General features: G+C 42.6%; 1 protein-coding gene across 1 annotated transcript in view; it reads left to right on the top strand.

Moving 5' to 3' along the window:
- LOC119216407 (ephrin type-B receptor 1-like) overlaps positions 1-23,891 on the top strand; it is a 60,080-nt gene that overhangs the window by 16,449 nt on the left and 19,740 nt on the right. The window contains exons 2-10 of the mRNA XM_037469205.2: positions 2,996-3,060; positions 3,517-3,807; positions 4,199-4,417; positions 4,495-4,675; positions 10,305-10,460; positions 11,954-12,216; positions 13,042-13,117; positions 14,306-14,430; positions 20,581-20,746. Coding sequence (XP_037325102.2) covers positions 2,996-3,060; positions 3,517-3,807; positions 4,199-4,417; positions 4,495-4,675; positions 10,305-10,460; positions 11,954-12,216; positions 13,042-13,117; positions 14,306-14,430; positions 20,581-20,746 — 1,542 coding nt within the window. The remainder of the gene's footprint in view (positions 1-2,995; positions 3,061-3,516; positions 3,808-4,198; positions 4,418-4,494; positions 4,676-10,304; positions 10,461-11,953; positions 12,217-13,041; positions 13,118-14,305; positions 14,431-20,580; positions 20,747-23,891) is intronic.

Here is a 23,891-nt window from a genome sequence, read left to right as displayed (position 1 = left end):
TTGAAACGCACGCTGGCGTCTTTCCGAGTGTCTCTTTTAATCTCTTTAATCTATGAAGCGCGGTGATGATGATCGGTGATTAGTGTTTTAGCTCATTAGATAACAAGAGGCCGGAGCAGGACGTGATGTTTACGAGATGCTGGGCTGTCTGATGTTTTCATGCTGTCTGGGGTTTTAACCTCAAAGATTTACCGACCAGACTCATTTGAATTGGGATGATTGCCAGCAGCGTGCAGTATTGGCCCAACAATCCAATTCTCTTGTTTCATCGATAAGGGTTATTTTTGGGGTCATGCATAACAACCAATCCAGCTAGAATTTGCACTGTTGCCGTCCCCGTTGCACTGCATTTCAGTCGGAGCCACAACTTGGATACAGATTTCATAGTTACGGATTATTTGCATGGCGACTCACAGCGTGATTCAGCAACGGGTTGTATTAGTTCAATAAGAATGTGCGTCTTGACAGGTAAAAGCTGGCAGAGTTCAAAGCCTCTTCGTGGGGAATACCACCATAAATTGAACGTTTCCTTCATCACGGGAAACCCGTGTTTTGTTATCACAGTGCAATCACTCAGAATATACTGTGTTTATGTATAGTACGTCTTTCCAGTGATGAGAGGGTCGATTTGGACAAAGCTCGTTCCTGAGACGGCCAGGGAACCGGTACTGCAATAAGGTCCTTGGATTTTTTTTTTTGTGTTTGTTACATGCTTGAAACATTTATGCGATGCCTGCTTCCGTTTATAGAGGGTTAGAAATGATTGCTTGGCCTCCGGTATTGATATTTGGAGCTTTCTCGAGGACCTCTTGCATGTATTCTGTAGCAATGCTACGTGTCATTGGGTTGCAAAAGCTCCCACAAACAGACGGAGAGCAAAGCTGCTTGGCTGTGTATCAGTTACCGGGGGACTCCTCTCAGTACAATACACAGTGTGCACGTAGCTAACCTAGGAATATACCCTCTTGTACTCAATAATACAATAATCAATAATACCTCAACAAAAATGGAAGGATGGAGTCAACCGCATGAACGTTTTTCGGGAAAATCAAAAGAGAAGAGATTTCATAAAACAGATGTAAATGATCAGTGATGAAAATCCTGGTTAGTTGGAGCCCAGACAGTATTTCAGACATTTGGTAGAATGATAAGAAGGATTATGTTTTGTCTACAGCCACATTACTCTCCCTGCACTTGGTCTCAATGCTCAAGCTGTGAACCGTATGTAACAACCTCAAATGATGAATCACACAGGTCTCCCGAGGGTTCCTGGGCATTGTGGTGCAATCAATTTTCAATAAACGTATTACCAGCAAAGCTGGTATTGTACTCTAAAAGTGCCTGAGAATATGTCTTGAATACCCTGTTCTGGAAATAGAAATGCGATGGTATTGTGTGAATATCACACTGCACAACCATTGTTGTGTTCTTATAGTAAAGCCCTGAATCAAAGCCCTTCTTCTGTGCTAGTGTGTGTGTGTAGCTTGTAAGCCTACACGCACTATTCCAACATCTCTTCTGTCAACGTAGCGGATTTCGTTTGATATTACCATATTTATTTTAAGCTGCTTTTCCTTGTTTTAAACCAAACTTGAGCAGACAAAATGAACCAGGTCTGTTCTGCTGTGGATGGATGTTTAAACATGTTTGCTGAGAACACACCGCTTAGACGCACTGGAGCTACAAATCAGAGAGGCACAACTGTCACCGTTTAAATGACCTCTGGTCCGAGGTAGCTGAGCACATTTTGGTGCGACAAGCATTTTTATTTTTAACAAACGCCCTTCACTCCCCGGGGAGCGCCGAAAAACCGGGCTCTGCTGTAATTAGGCTCGCATGCTGGCAAGGGGAAAAAAAAGACGCACCCAAGGTAGAGGGTGAGATGAAAGACGGGGATGCAGAGTGAAGGAGAGGATGAAGGAGGGGGGGGGGGGGGATTTGGGGACGAGGACGGGGGGGGGATATAATGAGAGGCAGGGTGACATATTGAAAGAGGGGGGGGGGGCGGTTTGCCGGTGGCTGCACCGTGGTGTGATGTCGGGGAATCTTCTCACCGTGTTTTACTACAAAGGACTTTGTGTTGAGGTGTGTCAGAATGCCAACTGTACATTTCGCACACGCGCCCAAGTGTTGTTTGAACAAACCGACTCAGCAAAGGGGGGGGAATTGTATTTGTTCAATCTCTTCCTTTGTGGTTTATTATTTATTTAGTTTTTTTTCAGTTGCAGGAGAAGTAGCACTTCTTGCACTTACGAAGGATCGATCATCTTGGCTCCACTTTCTAAACTCAACCAACACGTTGTGGAAAAAGTGACTTCCACAACCTCCATCCTGGATTTCATGTGACATGTGCTTGTCCGTCGCTCACTGTAGGTCCAGATTTACAGACTGTGTTTTCTTTGCAGATACCAGAGAGAAAGTTGCAAAAGTGAGTCTTGAAATGGCCACAATATTTCTCCATTAACACAGTAAATACGATTCACTTTTTACAATTAATACTGCCATCTGCTCTTTGTTGTTGCCGTCGTGCAGGCTAGCTTTGCATCCGAGTGCGCACGTTTAACTCTGGCGCTGCAGCGTGCACTCTGCTATCAGCGTGTCATCGTGCTGCGATCGAATCAATGAGCCGGGTCCGTATGTGGGGTTACTGTAGCAGATAGAGGTGCTAACGCAGGATCAGGTTTGGGACCCAGATCGTTTCGATGCTGCCTACACACATTCACACAATGGAGTTGTCTATTTAATTGCTATTGCTGCCACTGATTGATTTCACCTAAATGCATTTTTTTAAATGGTGAAATGACACCAGCGCCTTCACCTTCGGTCTAATGTAAGACGTTAGTGTTGCTAATTGCTTTCTATTGCTGTCTGCTACTGCCATATCTAAATGCTCACTGTTAACAAATGTCCCCTGTTGTTGCAGACTATTACAGCTGCTTTTATGAACTATTATTGATTTAAAAATCATACCTTCCTCTTTCTTTTTGCCTGACAGAGACGGTGATGGATACGAGGACGGCGACAGCTGAGCTCGGCTGGATATCGTTCCCCGCCAACGGAGTAAGAGCAATGTGGAGAGGTGTAATGTGCTTGTGTGCAGGAGCACAATACTGTGTACCCGGGGGGGGGGGGGGGGGGGGGGGGGAGAAAGCTTTCTGTGCACTTCACAGTGCTCTAAGAGTCTGTCTGTTTAAAAAAAAAAAAAAACATTGATGCATAACACAATGGATTCTAATAGATCAAGAGACAAATTAAGAGAATAGATCACATATAATTGAATGAAATAGGACAGGTTATTTATTTACTAGCAGGTTACAGTGTGTGTGTGTGTGTGTGTGTGTGTGTGCGCCGATCAAATTGTGATAAATGGTTGTCGCTCTTCAGGAAGAGAGAGCGAGGGAGAGAGAGAGATTTGTTTCAGGTCTTGCTAGACCCATTAATCATTTTGCCCCTCCCCCCCCCCCCCCCCTCTCCCCTCTCCCCCATCCACACCTCACACACTCCCGCTTTCCCCAGTGGGAGGAGGTGAGCGGCTACGACGAGAACCTCAACACCATCCGGACGTACCAGGTGTGCAACGTGTTTGAGCCCAGCCAGAACAACTGGCTCCTCACGACGTACGTGGACCGGCGGGCGGCGCAGCGCGTCTACGTGGAGATCCGCTTCACCGTGCGCGACTGCGCCTCCATCCCCAGCGTCCTGGGCTCCTGTAAAGAGACGTTCAACCTGTACTACCTGGAGACTGAGAGGACTGTGTCCGAGGGCATTAAAGGGGTGGAGTACTGGGCCAACGCCCCTTTCCTGAAGGTAATGAGTCCATAAATGAGCAATTTAAAGCACGATTTGGATGATAAAAAAAAAGAAAAAAAGAAAGTGTAACACAGCCTCATGTGTTTGCGGCTTCTTAATTGACCAAATCTTACCGAGTTTCTGTGTGGTTTCACAGTTTGTGTTGATGGAGCAGAGCGTTCTAGCAGCCTTGATTGTTGAGGTTCATTGGGGAAATATCAAATTATGACAAACATAATGACTCTATAAAATATGTGGTCATGAGGGCAGAATTATACAGGAGATTCAAACATTACCCAGTGAATCTAAATTAGGAACCAAGCAACCGGCACACCAGAATCTTCCATCGCTTTCTTTGACATTCCCATCCTTCCCCGCGTCTACCACTGTCCGTCTCGTCCACTGTAAGGTGGACACCATCGCTGCAGATGAGAGTTTCTCCCAGGTGGATTTCGGGGGAAGGCTGATGAAGGTGAACACAGAGGTTCGTAGCTTCGGACCACTGTCCAAAGGCAAAGGCTTCCACCTGGCCTTCCAGGATCTGGGTGCCTGCATGTCCCTGCTGGCTGTCAGAGTATTCTACAAGAAATGCCCCAGTGTGGTGCAAAACTTTGCTCTCTTCCCAGAGGTATGGACCAGATACGTTGGTATGCATGCATGCAGATGTTCAAGAACATTTCCTCTCATCATCCCGATTGTGTGCAGACGTTGACTGGAGCGGAGTCCACCTCATTGGTCATCGCTAGAGGAAGCTGCATTGCCAACGCCGAGGAGGTAGACGTGCCCATCAAGCTCTACTGTAACGGGGACGGAGAGTGGATGGTACCCATCGGCAGCTGCAGCTGCAAGGCGGGATTTGAACCCGACAACGGCAACGTGTGTCGAGGTACGTCCTTGTTATAAATGAGGCTGCGCTATCCAAAATTGTGTTTAGTACAAAAAAATGACACATCTTGGATTTCAAACCTTTTCTGATGACCTTGCTACTGCAAAAACCGTTGCATTGTGTGCACAAATTTCATTTTGTTTCGAGGCACAAGCCGGTAAGCTCGGTCCGACAGGAAATCAATTTCCAGCAAACAAGCAAACATGCAGCAGATGGATTGTCTCACAAAGCACATAACAAACGGGTATCACCAAGCACGCTACGAGCAAACACTTCATATACTTTGTACACTTTGTGATTGTGAGACAAATATGTTGTTGAAATTTTTGAACGAAATGTTTGCATAACCATTTCTTTTTCTTTTCCATTTACAAAGAAAATGAATATTTAAATTCTGGCCTGCTTCACTAAACAAGGTGGATTATAGCGCTGTGTCAATTAAGTTTGTTTGAGTGTTAGTGTAGTTGTGTTACTTCTGTTGGCCCCTGTTTGCAGTTTCAGATGTTTGTTTTCCCCAGGGCGCGATGTTGCATATATCAATATTAGTAGAAGCAGATTTGGGTGAACATAAATAGCACAGAAACAGCTCCTCTATCTCATTTACCTCCTTTTTATATCTGGCCTCCTTCCCCGTTTCCTCTCTGAAGATGTACCCATCATTTCTTATTCTGCCTGGTGAGTCTCATCCATTTTGTGTGTGTGTGCAAGAGACCATGTGTAAGTGTGTCTGGGGCAGGGTGTGTGTGCGTGTGTGTGTGCGTGTGTGCGTGTGTGTGTGTGTGTGATGTATGTACATATGGTGAAATGATAAGTGAGGCTTCTTCATCCCATGTTAATTAGTTTGGTGTGTTCCCCCCAGATTAGTCTTCTGAAAATTAGTCCTGAACTGCCAGAGAGTGTCGACAAGATAGAGGGGCTTTTGGATGGAGGGAGGAAGTGAATAAAGGAAGGAAGGAAGGAAGGAAGATAAAGCAGAATCCTCAGGAGAATTCGACTGGCAGGAAAATAAAATAAAAAGGACAAACCAAGGACAGAAAGGTAAAGACAGCGAGAGTTAAAAGACATAGAGGACGCAGACGGGACGGAGGAGTAGTGTTTCCAGAGAAATGCATTATTCTAGCGTTGCCTTTAAATCAGCGTTTCTTCATGCAGCGTTTGCGTCCTGAACGATAAGCCAGAAAAGGTAGTGCTGTTGATTGCCGCTGCAGAAAGACACAAAGCTAAATGTTTTGCCTGTAATGTTGAGTCCATCTCTTGAAAGATATTGAGCTTGTAATTGTAGCCCTTGGAAAAACTAAATAGTAATGGTAATAGTAATGAATATTTCCAATGGTTATCGCAGTATAAATAAGTTACACTTTAGCTTGAAATCTCATGGGAGATCACAACCTGAAGCATGTCAAAGAATAGTAGAAAACAGGATGTTAAATAAATACATTAGATTAAAATTGTAGACGGCACGAGTGGTACCATGTCTTTTATGTGTATTCAAAAAATAACAGCATGTCTGTTTTTTGGACTGACGTGTTTGTTACTTGTCAAGCAATGTAACCCATGGACACTATAGAAAAGTTGTATTGTGTGACCACTGTTCATGTTGTGCGTTTTGCACAGCTCTACTAGACAGTGTCCACTTCCACTTGCCTCGTGTGTGTTTTACTTAAAGCTCCGGGGCTCAAACAGTGGCTTGAGATGTCGTGGGACGTCTGTCTGCACCACAACGGCATCTTTTGGGTTCGCTCTCTGGCAATCAGCTGATAACAACTTGGCAGGAAGCTGGACTCACTATTGGAACAGATGGTTGTCTTTCTGTGTGTGTGTGTGTGTGTGTGTGTATGTGTGTGTGTGTCAGAGATAGTGGGGGGGGTTGCATACTGGCTTGGTAATATAACTGTGTGTGTGTGTGTGTGTGTGTGTGTGTGTGTGTGTGTGTGTGTGTGTGTGTGTGTGTGTGTGTGTGTGTGTGTGTGTGTGTGTGTGTGTAAAGTGAACATATTTAAATAGACCGTTACACCAAATGCACAACACTACACATGTCAGCACTTCATTTGAATACACACAAACAAGCCTTACTGTGGACTTTGAGAGTCTTTGAAATCTGCAGCTTTTCACCACATACACACACACACACACACACACACACACACACACACACACACACACACACACACAAATGAAAGTATTATGTAATTGATTATTGAGTCTGTATGCCAACTTTAGACAATTGCCATCGACGTGGTCGCCGTGTGACTCCACACAGCTGGCTGAATGCATCGAGGGAAACAAAGGGAATCATATTTTTACCCTTTTCAACTGGCCCTTTCTTTCTTTTTAGGGAATTATGTGTGCTTTCAATATTTTCTTTATTTTAGTCCATTCTTTCCACACCAAAAATGTTACATAGTCTAAATATATATATTTATTTATCTACCTTCTTTTCTAACAGGATTCATAGCTTTTTCCATAAACCAATATTCTGTCTGAAACATTTAATTAACAAATTAACAAAAGGTTGATTTTAAAGAGTAGTACACCATTGTGTGTGTGTAAAGGCTGACAAACACCGGGAGGTTTGTTTTTTTCTGGTTCATTTGCATGTCAATGCATTTCTTTGACCTGTTTTTCATTAGAACTTTCACAAAGTATTTGGTTATTATGCTAAAAAAAATATATATATATTTTTTTTTCCCCGAGCTTTTCATCGATAACAAAGACATCAACCAATCCCACTGTAGCTATATTCCAAAGGCGCACACTACTGTGTACAACAGCATGTAGGCTCCATAGGCAGATTACAACTAAATTACTTTTTGACTTGTCGTTTTGTCAACATTTTGGCAGTTTGATTCTATAAAAATGGTACATTCTGTTCATGAGTGACAACATGCAAATATAGCGTTAAAACCCTGAGACAGCTGGACACAAAGGGAGGGAGACAACCATCGGCGTCAGAGTCCTCTAACCGAGAGAAAGGAAGCAAGACTTGTTGCCATGGTGACACACCCCATGCGCCATGAGTGAGTTTGTTGAATAAATGACCCTGACAAGCCAGATGTCTATCTGCCTATTGAAGACACAAAAAAGGCCCAGGCCATCGACACTCCTGAAGAGACAACTTCAAAGAAAGGTCTGAACACAAAGAAGCTAAAATAAAGGGAGAGCGACACAGACGAAAAGAAAGGTGGAAAGTGTGTCTGACAAATAGGGAGCTTGAGGGAAAGGTAGCTGGTGATGAGATTACATAATTGCTTGAATTGAAATAGTACACACACATAAAGATTAGGAGACTGTCTATTTACTTTAAAAAAATATATAATTTTTCTGCATTTATTACAGACAGTTGAAAGATGACAGGAAAGGAAAAGCTCTTGAGCTGCATCGGCCACAAGCTGTAAGCACAACTTTGACTTATTAACTCCTTTTTATGAAGTTGTTACGGTGAATGTGTTTGTAAATAGTTTTTACAAAGCAGTATTATTATTCAGCCAAAGTCTTATCTCTGTTGCACACGCCTTTTTTATTAACTGTGAAACGTTGTTTTTTTTTTTGTTGCTCTCTACAAACGCCGAAGAAAACACTTCACTTTAGCTGGCAAATGATCCACTGTGTTCACCAGGTAGTCTCTAACTGCGTGTTCCTGCTGTAGTGCACAGAGACCCTTTGGTGGTTTTTAGATGAAACGGCGGGAGTAGCGATGGTTACCCGTAAGATTTTTTTTTGGGGATTTGAGCAATCTTATGATCTCGGTCGTGGGTTTATAGGTTTGGTTTCTTGCTGATATTCTAAAAAGTGGTGTCATTGCTAAAGCATTAGTCTGTTCTGTCGGCTGTTTGCCAAACCGTCACAAATTGGGCAATTTCTGCACATTTAGGTTTTGCATGTTGACAATCATCAATTGCTGGTGTTACCTGTCTTAGTTCTGAGGCTTGTGTTGCATTCGAGAATAATAATTAACATTTACTCAAGTAAAATGTAGCAACGCACACCCTGTGTGTGTGTGTGTGTGTGTGTGTGTGTGTGTGTGTGTGTGTGTGTGTGTGTGTGTGTGTGTGTGTGTGTGTGTGTGTGTGTGTGTGTGTGTGTGTGTGTGTGTGTGTGTGTGTGTGTGTCAGAGCGAAGCACAACTCCACCACTCGTGCAAAGATGCAGAGATAAAGGTTGGCAGCCCTTCCTTTTTTAGTCCTTCTTTTTTTCCTCTGTGATTTTGCTTTTTCTCTTCTAACAAGCCACAGCCCAACCATTAACTCGATACTCAAGGTATTTACTACGGTCTTTTCGGGCTGTCGTTTAGAGCTGAGTGTCAGGGCCAATCCCCAGGGCAGAAGTAACCAAAACAGTCACATTTTTGCAAGAAAAATCAGGCATGGACTGTTTTTTTTAAATACGAGCTCCATAAGGCCCTTTAATTTGAGATGGAGTGTACTTCATATCTGAGCTGCGAGTAGTTTCTTTATGCTCTGCAGTTCATGCACAATGTAATATGCAGTAAAAGAATGGTGGGCAGAGCACAGCATCTTCCATTGTAAGTCATGTTCGAAGCAACAAAAAGCATCAGCAAGAGCAAGAAATAACAGTGTTGCATTTCAGGAAAGTGAACACAATAGAGAAGTGCAGCAGATGTACAGTTATTGAGAGGGAAGAATAAAAACAGCACTGGCTTTTTCCCTGTTATTATCCTCTGCTTGATTTTTTTGTCCTCTCTCTTTGAGTTGATCTTTTTTTTTTGTTCCTGTCTTTATATTTTCCTGGACAAAATCTGCCTTGCCCTTAAATCCTTTAATGTTTTCTCTCTGGTGCTCTGTCTCATTTACCTCTTCCCCTCAATTGGAGTTACCATTTAGGCTCCAGTTTGTTGCAATCTCCCTCCGTCTGCCAACATAAATCTGTGTTACATTGGGTCTTGAAGCATCTAAAACATGGATAAAGTGAACATTCATTACAGCGGAGGAAGTGTTAAAGACTAATCAAACCTGGAAATAAGTCACATTAAAAAAACAAATTTGTTTTTTCCCCCATCAGCCTTTTTAGTCTAATTTCTCATGTCCTCGAATGCAAAGCACATCACATCACATCACAGCACGGTACAACTTGGACTTTGATGGTTTGATTTATTACCAACAAAACAGATCCAGATTGTTGAAGTTGAAACAAAATGCTAATTTCAGCGCAACAGCCGGAGAAAAGGGATACCGCTGGTTCTAGGAACGTCATTATCGCCTTACTGCATTAGGTAATCAATGCTGACAATATTTTAATGACTGCTGCAAGCCAGCCATGGCGTCCTCCCCTCAGGTTGTTCCCCTCACCTGAATCCCACCCCCCCCCCCCCTCCCCCGGGGTCCAGAAGTCCATGCACTGCTCCTTCTAAACATCAATATACCAACATACAATTATACCAAAACTACTGAACAGAGACGGTTTACATTGGTGCCAGTACAGAAAATAAAAGGAAACTTGTTTTATGAACATTAACTTGCTGTTGCTTGAAAGGTAACTTGCAACTTATTTTACTATAACAAACTAGATACACCGTTTAATGCCCTGGCTCCATCGTACGTATGCTGTATGCATGCATTTATTTTGTCTTTAAATGTCTTACCCCCCTCTCTCTCTCTCTGTGTCTCCTCAGCTTGTCCTCAGGGCACCTTTAAGCCCTCCCAGGGGGTAGGATTGTGTCAGCAATGCCCGCTCAACAGTCGCTCCGCCATCGAGGCCGCAACCGTCTGCGGGTGTCGCAGCGGCTTTTACCGCGGGGACATGGACAAACCGGAGGACGTGTGCACCAGTGAGTCTGCCTCTCTGTTGCACAAACAAAAACAGGAAACGACACACTTGCGTGCGTACCCGATGAGCCTTTTTAATAGCCAGCGGTGGTTTTGCCTCAGGCAGGTTTTTGTAGGTAGATTTTTTTTTTTTTTGGACTGAAGTTACCAATAGCTGACAAATTACAGCACATTGGTGTGTGACATCGGCGACACTCTACTTTGATTTACTGTCCCAACACAAATTTCATGCACCTCATTCAGGGGGGGGGTTGGGAAGCAGTACGTCACAGTCCTCAGGCTTTCCATTGAAGGGAATATGTGTTTAGTGCGTGAAAGAGGCTGCGCCATGCAAGACGAGACACAGGGTTTGAAAAACGCTGCCTCTCTGTTCCACAGAGAGATGGTGTAAGTAGGTTGAGACATGAATCATTTTAGACTGTAGCTAGTCTCTATTTGGGAAACTGTGTGTGTGTGTGTGTGTCTGCTATAAAAAGCTCTGGTTCATTCATGGCTGTCGTTAGATATCCGTCTGTTTTCATTCCAACATTCTGCCAGGAGAATGTGTAAAAAGTATCCCGAAAAAACAGTCCAACGTGTGCAATGTTTGATTTATGACTGTGAATATCTACTTTTGGAGTTGGTGGGGGGGGGGGGCGGCAGAGAAAAAGTAAAGCTGGTTGCTACTATGGCGCTAACAGCAGGAACAGTGTAAGCAACGGCCATATCTGCCAGCACTGTTTGAGCAGCAGATCGGCTACAAAGAGCAGTGAGGGGCTCACATCACACTTATTATATTGTTAGGGCTACATGCTGCTTTATTTTAATACTTTGTTGCAATAATACTGATCAATACTGATCACCTATTGCAGTGAACTAAAAGAGGAACATAAAACGGATGTAGTTATTTAACGACTCTATCCGGGTTCATCCTATTTTGACAACAGAGGAATTGCTTGAAAAACCTCACCTCAACAAAGCAGCATCACTCCTACGCAGCAATTTACTTTGTACTTTCAATTTTAGGCCAAAAAAACAAACCAAGTCACACTTTTCTTTCAAACGTAAGCACTAGAAAATAAGAGGGAAACTTTCATCTAAAAAAGGGAGCTTAAATTTATTTTTATTGGGTATTAAATATGAAATAAAATGTGATTAGGGAGTGTCCAAATAGCTACCGGACCACCAATTTAGATTATTGAAAATATCTCTTTATTTACTCTATTCACATCAAAAAGAAAGTCTGTGTCTATTATTGTGAATATGATTACAGAGACCAACAATGTTTCATTTCCTATTCCAACATGTCTTTTGGATGTGTGTGTGTGTGTGTGTATCTTGAGTTTTAAAAGTGTACCTGCTGACTTTGTTGAAACTCTGGGTTTGAGTTTAAGACTCACTGTAACATCCCTTGGTTCATGATGTATAACACAAGGTTTGATTGCATCTAGGTGTGGAGCAGTGATTATGTTGACGGGTTCTGACTGCTGTCAATCACGCAATCGCCTTTGTCTAGGTGTCCCGTCAGCTCCTCGCAACGTAGTCTCCGTTGTCAACCAGACGTCGGTGCAGCTGGAGTGGCACCCGCCACGGGACATCGGGCACCGCGACGACCTGTCGTACAACGTCGTGTGCCGCCGCTGCCACGGCAGCGAGCGCCGGGCGTGTCAGCCGTGTGACGACAGCGTGGCCTTCGCCGCCGGCAGGCAAGGGTTGAAGGAGACCAAGGTGGAGATCAGCAAGCTGCGAGCCCACACGTCGTACACCTTCGAGATACAGGTCCGTCCCCCGGAGTGAAGCTCCGTTCATTCCACGCGCTCGCTCTTCAGACTGCGCGCAGTAGCCGCTCGCTGGCATGGCGGCTTTTTAATGTACAGTTTTGAGGTACAATATGTTCCATCAACCATCATCAACCAATATCAACCATCAAGGCCACTCCAATGCTGTATTAAGCCAGTGAATCAAAGCTCAGATTAAGCCATTAAGCTAGCGCCGCTAATTATCACGTCCTTGTTCAGTGATTTGCTGGGACTGAAGACATTGTTTTTAACTGAGCTCATGACAAACATTACGAGGCAGCTAATTGGGCGTCTTTAAATGCACTCGGAACCTGCTGATTGTGTCTCTGTGTTGGCAGGATGAGACGTACGATGACGCTTCAGTTTCAAGAACACTGAAAATGAAATCACTTAATCACTCTAACCATTTAGCACAATTATTTAATATCCATTAACCGTGCCACGCTATTGTTTAGACGGCCCATTATTTTCAAACCTCAACATTCTATTAAAAAAAATCCTACTGTACCAAATACCTGTTTTACCAAAAAAGAAGACAACAAATCCTGGAATGACCCCAACCCCGTCGGAACAATAGAGAGTCCTCCCCGGCCTCGAAAAATCAGCCGCCGGTTAGAAATGAGAAGCATTCTTTTGTCCGTTTATGTCTGAAATCAGGTGCCTATTGTTTATAGAATTACTGAGACTATTGAGTGTCATGTTTGTCACCTTTAACCTTGTGAGACCAGAATGCTAGCAGCAGAAAATATGGGAGTTAATGTTTGATGGGTCGAAAAGCTGAACCATTCCACTTTTTACTCCACAGGCAGTAAACGGAGTGTCCAACAAGAGCCCTTATCCCGCCCAGCAACTGTCAATCAACATTACAACCAATCAGGCCGGTGAGTGGGGAGCGCTTTTGTATATGTGTGTGTGTCTGTGTGGGTGTGTGTGTGTGTGTGTGTGTAAGCAAACCCTGGGGCACAGCGGATAATGCAAGGGATGAGGGTTATGAGGGTGCCATCTTTGTCCCTCTGCCTCTCTTATTTCACACCCCTTTTCTGTCATGCCTGCACATCCACGGCTTCCCTCCTGTTTTCCTCTGCTTCCCTCTTTTTCTCTCTCTGTTCTCTCTAATTTTGCCTTTATCCCCTCTGCTTGCTCCAAGCCCCCCTCACCCCCCCCTTCTCTCTTTGTGTGACAGTGTAATTCTTTCGGCCAAGTTACCGCTCCATCGATACTTTATAGAGACCAACACAAAAGTGAGATTTTCCCCACTACCCAGTTTAGATTTAAAAGGCGCTTTGCTCTGATGGAAAACACCTCATCTACTGCAACGCAGGCTCCTTCCTAATTACAACATGATCCATTGTTACCGCTGCCTCTGCAAAACTCTCTTATCTCGCTTATGCTTTAGTACTCTACAAGAAAACCCGTTATAAATGCGTTAACGTAGCAATCCATTAACGCCGACAATGATTTCATCATCATCATCATCTTTCTTTTGAGCATTGGGAGGGGCTTAACACTGCGCACATCAACCGAGGAAATGGTAGAAAAGGCATTCTTTTGAAAAGGACATTTTCATTCGAAATCCACCATCTCATAACCGGAGTGCTACGAGCCACCAGTGGAGCGAGACTTCGGCAGACCACGCTGGACGCAAGAAGAAGATGAAGGAGACGCGCACGAGCCTCCCCGACACGCTACGCAAAAGTTGCGTGAAACGGAGGGGCGGCGTTACTGTTGATAATAAATCACACAGCAGTCCGAAGTACAACATCTGCACCCTGTGAAAGAGGTTCTTCATCATCTGAAAAAACGTAAATGAACTTGTGTGTCTAAGCAACTGGCTTGGTGCAGAGGAGTGAGAAAATGTAGTGTGGATAAAAAGGTCTGTGAGAGCTACTGGTTCCTAAAATGATGGTTGAAAATGTGTAATGACTCTGTGTGGTGTCAGCATCGCCAATATGTCATTACATGACACGCAATGTTTTCACATTCACGGCGTTCAAGCACGCTTGGGAATCTTGTAACTGGATAATTGACTGTGTGTACTTGCGTGTGTTTTTTTTTTTTTTTTTTAACAGCTCCCTCAGCAGTTCCAATAATGCACCAGGTGAGCTCAACGAGCCGCAGTTTCTCGTTGTCATGGCCACCGCCCGAGCAGCCCAACGGAATTATCCTCGACTACGAGATACGCTACTTTGACAAGGTAGAGTGATATATTACACGTTTGAGTGTTTTTCCGTCTGCATGCCTTTTCGGTGGTCACCGACAATAGTCCACTAGAGTAAATAAAAACGTACTATTTCACAATATCAACTATATCTAAGTCATCTGTTATCAGAGCTCACTGAGAAGCAGTCTTATCGCGTCAATACTTACGATACACTAAAATCAAACCACCTGCATACTGTCTGGCTTAGTGTAATAAATAAATTTACCAATTAATTAACTTGTGAATCGGGTGACAAAGAGAATATTAAAAAGAAATTGAGTGGATCATATTTTTTCAGCAATCAAACTACTCAAACTTTTGTGTAGAGACCTAATGCAGGCTAAACAGTGTGCATAGGAGGGGGGGGTTTCACTTCAATTTCTGCCTTCTGCATGTCTCATAATTGGGGTCATCAAATATTTAAATATTTTAGCTGTGTCAGCTTCTTGAGCAAACACGACTACACAGGGATTTTATTTTTTTATTTTCTGTCCATTCAATGATGTGTAGTTATTGTAATATATATATATATATATAATGTTACTATTTGTATTACTTGATTCCAGGCTGGATGCTGCTCCACATAGACCTGACATGATTAGTAATGAAGCTGAAGGCGGGAATGTGTCAACATTTTTCCCAGATTTTTAATTCTAGTTATTTCATCTATTTTCAGCTTCACTTTGACTCAATGTCCATTGAAAAGGGCGGTCTATCATCTTTTATACAATATAATTTCCTCACGAGTCTGGATTGATCAATGCATATTTCACGGGGCCTGCAGTCATGCTGATACTGGGTTTTGCACTGATGGAGAGAGACTCTTTTTATTCCAACACAAATCAATTGTTGATCGTAGTCATGCAAAATCCTCATTAATAACTAGCTACAGTGTGATTCTGTGAACTGCGATACTGCATGTGTCCAACAAAATATTGAAAATAATTCAAATAAAATTAAAATGAATGTATTTATTGACTCTACAAAATTGCGTCTCTCACGAACTGATGCAGTTTGAATGGCCATAGTCTCAGAAGCTGTAACACAGTGAAATTGAATTTCAATCTGTGGGCTCTGGATGATCCAATTAAAGCCATTAAATAGGTATATAAGTAACTCATCTTGTGTGACTTAAAGGCCACACTTTAATCACTAGACAAAGAAAAGAAAACTAGGCCACTGTGGGCAACAATATAGACATCAAATGAACCAACAACATTTACTTCTGTTTCCATCCTCTTTGCATTATTAAGTATGTTGATGACTGCAGGAGATGAAATATATAATGTAGTCTTGTTCATTTTCCCAATGGAAAATGGAACGGCTTGGATGCAGTTTATCCACTCCTGGCTCTTCATGATGATGGTTTCACATATTGCAAAGTCCATGTGGAGGATTGTTCACAATGTGTTTCGCCTACCAATAATATTGCGGCCTCGTTCGTTGGATGAGATTCCTTTTAGTCATCAGCTCACTGTTAATGCAGTGAGCATCAATATGTCGATGTCGGTGTCTCACTTAGTGTCCGATGAATCACAACCAACCATTGGTTGGTACTTACCTTTTTTATAGAATGTAGAGTCTTTCCTTCCAAAAGCGCCAGCACAGAGAGAACTAACAAATTTATCCTTTAGCCTTAAATGCTGAAGATCGGTTCGTCTCAGGCTGCTGTAGTGGAAGGTTCTTTGTTGTACTCTTTTCCATTAGCAATGCAGAGCAGCTGTTCAGAAACACACGTATTTATTAAATCGTCCTTTAATCGGGCCGTCTCATTGGAAATTATCAATACCTGGTTGATAATTTGATTGAAAGAAGCATTTATTGTTTTGCAATTGGAGGAACACGGACATCCTTTCATTCTACACTCAAAGCCTCATTTGATTTTTTTTTTTATTATTGAGTCAAGTGTTGAATTTTAATCTTTTTTTAATCTTTTTTGCCGAGGCCAAAACCTATGGTCCAAAAGTTCCTAAAGCGTGTCATTATGTCCGTTTTAAGTTATTTGTACCTTTCCCACGATAGAGATAACTTAACCTGTGCAGGAGGCTCCTTCACTGTTTCTCCATCCATTTCTCTCTTCTGCCGGTAAACAGAATCTAGAACCTTCTCTCCCAGATATGTATTCCTGCTCCTTCTGGATGATCCGGAGGCTTTCCAAAGTGAGATGACATATGAAATGTCATCAGCGTTTTGAGTCATCCCGGGGGGGGTGGGGGGGGTTCCAGTTTGCAGGAGCCCGAGAGGCGTCCTCAACAGCTGCCAAACCACCTCAACTGGCTCCTTTTTAAATGTGAAGGAACAGCGGCGCCGCTCTGATCTCCTTCCAGGTGTCTCGCCCCATCTCGAAGGGATTCTTTCCAGTGTTTTGCAAAGGAGAATAAACAGCGGATATGATGATTGAGCTGTTCCATTTTTTTGCCCTGCATAACAACACCTTAAGGGGCCCCGGAAGATCTTTTTTTTTATTTTTTTATCCCCAAGCCGGAAGGCAAGAAGACCAAAGCACAAATGTATATACTATTGCAAACGTAGTCTCTACCACTCTGCTTTGTTAGGGTGTCGGGCCGAAGCCTCCAGCGGTGCTTTAGTGGATAAGGCAGCTTGCATAAATAATGCCAAACCTGGGGCCGCTGTGTAAGGGGTGAAAGGGTCAGGGCCCGATTGCTTTCCCATTAAATAGTGCTGCTTCAGAACAGGAGGAAAAAGAAACCTCCAAAAAAAAAAGGACAAAGATATTGTCCTTTTTATCATTTAGTCAAAAGGAGACTTAAAGATGAAGTGAAAGCACATCTCTTTTACCCGAAACATAGAAAATCCTCGTATTTTCTGGAGCTGAGCCAACAGCTGCAAAAACAGATGGACTTTCACCAGTTTAAAAAGGAAAAGCAAAGCACCTTCATGGGATTCTGTGAGACGCACCAAAAGAACAGAGTGCCTGCATACACACATTTCCTCTCTGCCAGTCCCCGTGCTCATTTACTGCCTTTTAATACTTTGCGTCAGTGAGTTGATGTTTCCATAACTCCTCATAATTTCTTAGATCCCACCATGACCACAAACTGTAAATGCTCAGGACTGTTGAACTCTCTTGCTTATCTATTCCCTTTCATGCCAATGCTCAGCCACGGTGTTTCAGGCCATAGCTCCGCAGGGCTTTCACACAGATTCCAATTTAACAGCACAACATATTGTAGTGTAAAGCCCCACTTTCACTGTGCTGCGCACGGGAAAGCAAGAGTGTCTGTTGTTTTATATTATTGGATGCTTTTCTTGGTTCAGCTACGGTGTGGCACGTACTAATATCCATATGCTATAGATAAATAACAACTATTTCCCTTATATATTGATGCTTTTTCAGGCAAATCCAGTAATGATTTATTGCTACTGTTATAGACAATAAGATGAACAGTATGACTAGTATAGTATTTGTATTCTTCAACTATTCGACCCTTTGTTGCCTCAGTCATGCATGCATGTCGTTGCAAAACCTCTTAGAAAGAAGCCAAGGTGGAAGGTTGGCACATGTGCAAAGGGTCTTTGTTGGCAGGAGCCACAGTCCCCGTTACCAACAGCCAACACTGGCTTTCACAAAAACACGAGGGCCGGAATAATGACGCACAGTAAAAAGCCACTTTGGCAAAAAGGGGAAATTTTACTGACCACATATTGGAACATCAGACAAACAAAAAAGGCACAATACGAGGTCCTTGCAACATTGCAAATAACCTTTTGACTGCACCTGATGACGTTATGGCACCCAAACATTGTGTCAACATGTAAATACACTTCAGTCACGTAACTGCTCTCACATTATAAAGTGCAGCTGTTGGATAGAACCAGCAGTCAAACATGGATATTATGCTACGGCTGTTAAGGAATCTAAAGGACACTGTTCCCAGCCATCTTGCTGCTGACGATAATTAAAAATATACAGACAAGATTTTGGCCTGCACGCAAAGTGTAAAACATGTAACTGCACAAATGCATACCCAGGGGGGGCTGACAGATTAAACACGTCAAGATCAGGGTCAGCGACTTAGTTACTTCACCGCGCTGCCTTCGCTTCAGCCTTATCCAACATTGGAGACAATAAAGACGCATAATCAAAAGCGGGCAGTTGGATCATTTAAAGTGTTTCTTCTTTTCAATCTTCTTTCTTGATACTGATCTTAAGAAGGTAGAAAATAATCTGTTTGACACTGACGAGCTAACCACAAAAAGTGACTAATTTTAGCTCGCGTCTCCAAGTGAATAATTTTTTTGGGGCGTTTTACCAGACAGCTGTACTGTATCTCATTTTTTTCTGATTCTGATCATGTTCTCCACCTGCCTCCCCTCCATCCGTCCCTCACCTCCTCCCTTCCCTCACAGCCACTCTATCGATAATGAGGTTTTAATGGTGTAAATTTGATATGGCACAGTGAGGCTGGAATTTTCCCCACTACTTATCTCCGGCTTCCAGGCCTTCCCAGATGAGTTGCCCTCTAACCTTTTTAATGTGGCAAGCGTAGAATCCCCCTGAACACCCCCCCCACACACACACACACACACACACACACGCACACACACGCCTCCAAATCCAAATCACATCCAAATATAACTTTATTTTATCTCCCAGGTCTTAAAATGGTTTGTCTAGTTATCCCTGTGCTTTTTGCCCTAATTATGACAGTAGGGACTTGACTGGTCATGGAGGGGTATGTCATTAGTGTAGTAAAATAAATGATGAAAATGATGTCAAATACAGTGTAATAAGATTTTGTAACACTCATACATGGCACATCTATATATCTTGATCTTAATATTTACTATGCCATACAACAAAGCGGAAAACCAACAGGGTCAATAATTTGTCTAAGATGATTAAAGGAGGTTATTACGAATTATAGTGATAACAGTAATAACCCCTTTTTATTCATCTATTGCTCTCATTCCACCCTCAATGCTCATTTTCTTTAGGCTCTTTTCCCCCCAGACCTCTCCGCTCCTCTTCATCTCTCTTTTCTCTCCTCTTCGCTCTCCAGTCGACCTCTTCCACCTCCTTCATCCTCACGGCATGGTTCCCTCCCCCACCCGTTCCATTCCATCAGCATACCATATCTGTCGTTCCTTCTGGACAGTTCAGATCATGCTGCAGTGTAAACCTTTTTTTTATCTGAAATAAATGGGGGAGAGGCAGTATAAAGGGAGGGCAAATAAGATTAGTCGGATGCTAAATTTCACCAGGAATTACCACTTGAGATGGAGGAAAGTTTTTCATTTTTTCTAAGTTCTCAACTTAAGTTTTGTATTTCAATCACTTGTTATATCATCACTCGTGAGCTACCCCCAGCTGTAAAGCGGAAATTCATATATTTTCAGTAGTTTCTCACCTTGCTTGTCTGAAGTTTCCTCATGCACATGATGCGATGTGCACTATGAAATGACTGTGATGTGGTTGCAGATGCAAACTTCTGGCCACACCCATCAGTGGGGCCGGATGTGAGCAGAGTTCAAACTTGAAGGCAGCCCAGACGATTCAATTGGACATATTGTGTCAGTCACCATAGTGGTTTTTATGCTGATGTTTAGAGACTTGGCCCTTCTTGAAACTTCTGCCCCATCCCAGTAAGTTGAGTTCAAATATTTTCTTTTGTTTTTCTTATAACACAAGTAGAATTGGGTTTAATGTAAGCTGCCCCGGTCAATCTGGAAAATCTGCACAGACATCTGTTTTCTCAGTGACTTTCCATCAGTTGAAGATAATGAGGTCTGAGTAACCGGGACAATATTTTAAATTTGCCACAAACAAAATCCCATTGTCCTCCGTCGAATCGGTGTGAAGGTAGATTCAGTATCGCAATGCGGACAAATGGAACCCGTTGTATTTATATGAATAAACAATAACCACAAGTGTAAAAAGGACCCTTCAGGTGTGAATTGATAGACGGAGACAAATGGATGGGTGGAAAATTGATTGAGGGTGGGTTTTTTTTCATAAAATGTGATCGATTCTGTCTTTGTTTATAAATGAATAAACTTTGTAGTAAGGAATCCTGTTTTACCTTAAGCTCAAAACAGAGCACTAAATTCCGTCCCTCTGAGTCAGTGACTGACAAAGTGTTGTGGTCTGTATTTTCATCCCTCCCTCAACCTCCTCTGCAGGCCCTGTCGTCAGTGCAGAACAGCACGGTGGTCCAGAGCAAAACGCCCAATGTGGTTCTGGAGGGTCTGCGGCTGGGGACCGGCTACGTGGTCCAGGTGAGGGCCCGCACCGTGGCCGGCTACGGAGCCTACAGCAAGGAAATGCTCTTCCAAACGCTCACCGATGGTAAGTGGGCTGGTGTGTGTGTGTGTGTGTGTGTGTGTGTGTGTGTGTGTGTGTGTGTGTGTGTGTGTGTGTGTGTGTGTGTGTGTGTGTGTGTGTGTTCTTGTTCTTCTATGCCGGTGGGGACCTATACCTGATTGCACACAGACCGGTGGGGACTTGTGTCCCCGTGGGGACCTAAAATGAGGTCCCCACGGGCAAACCCCTCCCACAAGCTCCAAAATGGTGTCTAGATACACCCCCAATGATTTTTTCTGAGGTCCCCTGGAACATCAATTTCATGACAAAACTGTGTGAGTGTGTTTCTGAATGCGCCCCTAGTGGATGCACACGGGTACTGCAGTCCCCATGAGGTTGGCTGTTCTTGAAGTGTGCGTCGCTGTTTTTCCACTCACTACCGCCCCCTATCGGTTCAAAAGTGGTATTTTCGCAACATACACTTTCAATGCTGTCTGTTTGATGGTGGTAAAACAGACCACAAATAAAATGCTTTATTTCATAAAAAGTATACAAATAAATAAACCAAAAAATTCATACATACATAATATTAATACTGATATTGATCAAATTATTCAATTAAATAAAAATCAATTTCATTAAAACAATTATAAGGTTTATTTCAAATGTATAAAATGTTAGACTAGCCTTTATGTAAACTCTTGCCTGTTTATTTAATACTATTTTAAGGATATGTTGTTATTAGTATGTCATCATTGATATTATTGACAATCGTAATAATAGTCTATATTTGATTTCATTTATCATATGAATAGTGTAACATGAATTATTGCAGAGATCAATAAGGTCTTTTATTTTCAGATAACTTGTCTTAATAAACAGTGCCCACTGTTTAATCACAACGCTATGGATGATAATAGACAAGCAAGTATAGAGTTGTATCCATAGACAAAATAGGAGTACAAAAGACATTTTACTTTAAATCAATATAGCAAGATGCTTTGATGGATGACCATTTAATGTGTACACTTTCTATATCAAATTAATTAGGTTAATATTTGCGTGAACTATAAATGACAAGTTGTTGACTTGCTGAGGGATTGCATAGAGCAGGGGTAGGCATTGTATGGCTCGCGGGCCACATCCGGCCCTTTGGCTGTCCGTGACCGGCCCGTGAGAGGTTGATTGGAAATTACAAAGTAAATATTTTTGTCTAATTTTACCTCATGCATGGACTAAAGCTGCAGTACTTTTATTCTTCTCCTTGGCTTTGGACGAGAGCTAACTGAGGAGCTGGCAGCACTGCGCTCAATGAAAGTGATAACGACAGGGAGCGATTTATTCACGGAGGTAGATGCATGCACAAACATGCTGGGTCTGAAATGGGACCAATTTGCAGGTGTCACAACAGAGGCCTGTCCAAGTCCTGTCAATATTTTTGCATTTTATAAATGTGGTGACCCCTGCTGTGGAGGCAGCAGCTTTGCAGTGGGATTTTGTGGGCTGAGTTTGGTGATTGAAGGCACCTGGGCCCGGTTCCCTGAGATTAAAAGACCCAGTGTTCATTCTCTCTTCTCTCTCCAGTAGACGTCCGGTGGTGTGGTCGTGTACCTTTTTTTCGTTGGCTTATGTTAAATAAAGAAGATGTTAAAACTCTTTAAAACAGTACAACTCCAATCTTGTCATGGCCCAAAGAGCCAGGTTGTGACATAATACATCAGCCTGTGTTGCAAGTCAAAAATTAACCATGTCATTGATGTTGTCACTAAAATATTTAACTTCATCAGGGCACAACCATTGAATCACAGACAGTTTGCTACACTTTTGGAGGAGCATGAGAATGAACATTGTGACATAGGCTACGACACAGCACAGTCATGATTTGATTGTTATATATGTAAACTATTTAAAATCTATAACACCCCAATAATGCAACTAAAACATCAAAAATGGTTAGGGTGGTGTTCTTGTATATTTACCCAAGTGCTTTCCTGTGTTATTTTTAGGCTATAGTATCAATATAAAACATATTTTACTGTAGGATGCCTTAGCCTGGAATCAACCAAGGCCTGCAGTGTGAGCTATTTTGCATCTGAATTACATGAGGGCAAAGGGAAAAATTGCCCATAAGAAATATCATTTTGCCCCAAATATCACTACGAAAGGGGCCAAAAATGCCATTGAATGTTTTTGAGTCTCGCCTTGACTGTTGTTCCGTGTGCGGGAAGGATCAAACGTTCTTAAAAAGAAAAAAGGAGCACTTCTTGATCAGACCTGTGAGTTCGCAGAGAGCAAATCCAGTCTCCGTCACCATCTCAGGTCCAAAAGAAAAAGGCCCTCAAATTTAGCAACAACCAATGTCGTTGTCTACCGGGGAATTCTTCTGCTGACTTTATCAAGTGGAGCAAAAACAACACGAAATACGTGTCCTTTCGTCACCAGGCAACCGAGCAACATAGTGGGTGATAACCAGTTGTTTCAAAAGTATTCACATTCATTACTCAAGTAGAAGTATAGATACTTCTGTTGAAGTATCAACTCAAGCTTTTAACTTAAGTAAAAATACTGATTGTGTAGGTGTAAGGGGAAATAATTCCATCAAGTACAAAGTCTTAATGTGTAATCTCGCTCACAGAACATGTCAGTCCATTACAATAGACAATAATAATTCAGATCATGTGAACCTGCCGTTCGGATGATGTAAACATGGTGATGTTCAGAGAGGCAATGCTAAAACATAGGGACACATGCTCAAACAAATAAAACGCCCCTGGATACTTCCGGTTAAGTTAACCATCATGTGTTGATGATGTCACAGAGGTGCGCGGTTTTGTGAAATAATAAAGATGGACGGATACAGCGCCAATGACTAATATTAGTACTGCGTGTTTTACTTGGACAATTAAATGTCAGTGGACACTCACAAATACTACAGCCCCCATCACGATTACAATTGTTCACTCCTCAGTGCGCGGTTTCGCCCACCAGCGGAACCCCTCCGCCCCTAAACCCGGCCGGTCCGCCCGCAACTTTCAACGTGCTTATTAACTGACGGACCTTCTTGCGGTCCGCGAAAAAGGTTATTAATAGTATATTAAGTTGACGCTTTGTTGCGTAAAATAAAGACCAAACGAAAAGAATAAAATGATCTTCTGTCATTCACGTAAGAAAATAAACTCACGTGTCTGCA

This window comes from Pungitius pungitius, chromosome 7, assembly GCF_949316345.1.
Source record: "Pungitius pungitius chromosome 7, fPunPun2.1, whole genome shotgun sequence".
NCBI lineage: Eukaryota > Metazoa > Chordata > Actinopteri > Perciformes > Gasterosteidae > Pungitius > Pungitius pungitius.
This window is presented reverse-complemented; position numbering and strand designations above follow the sequence as displayed.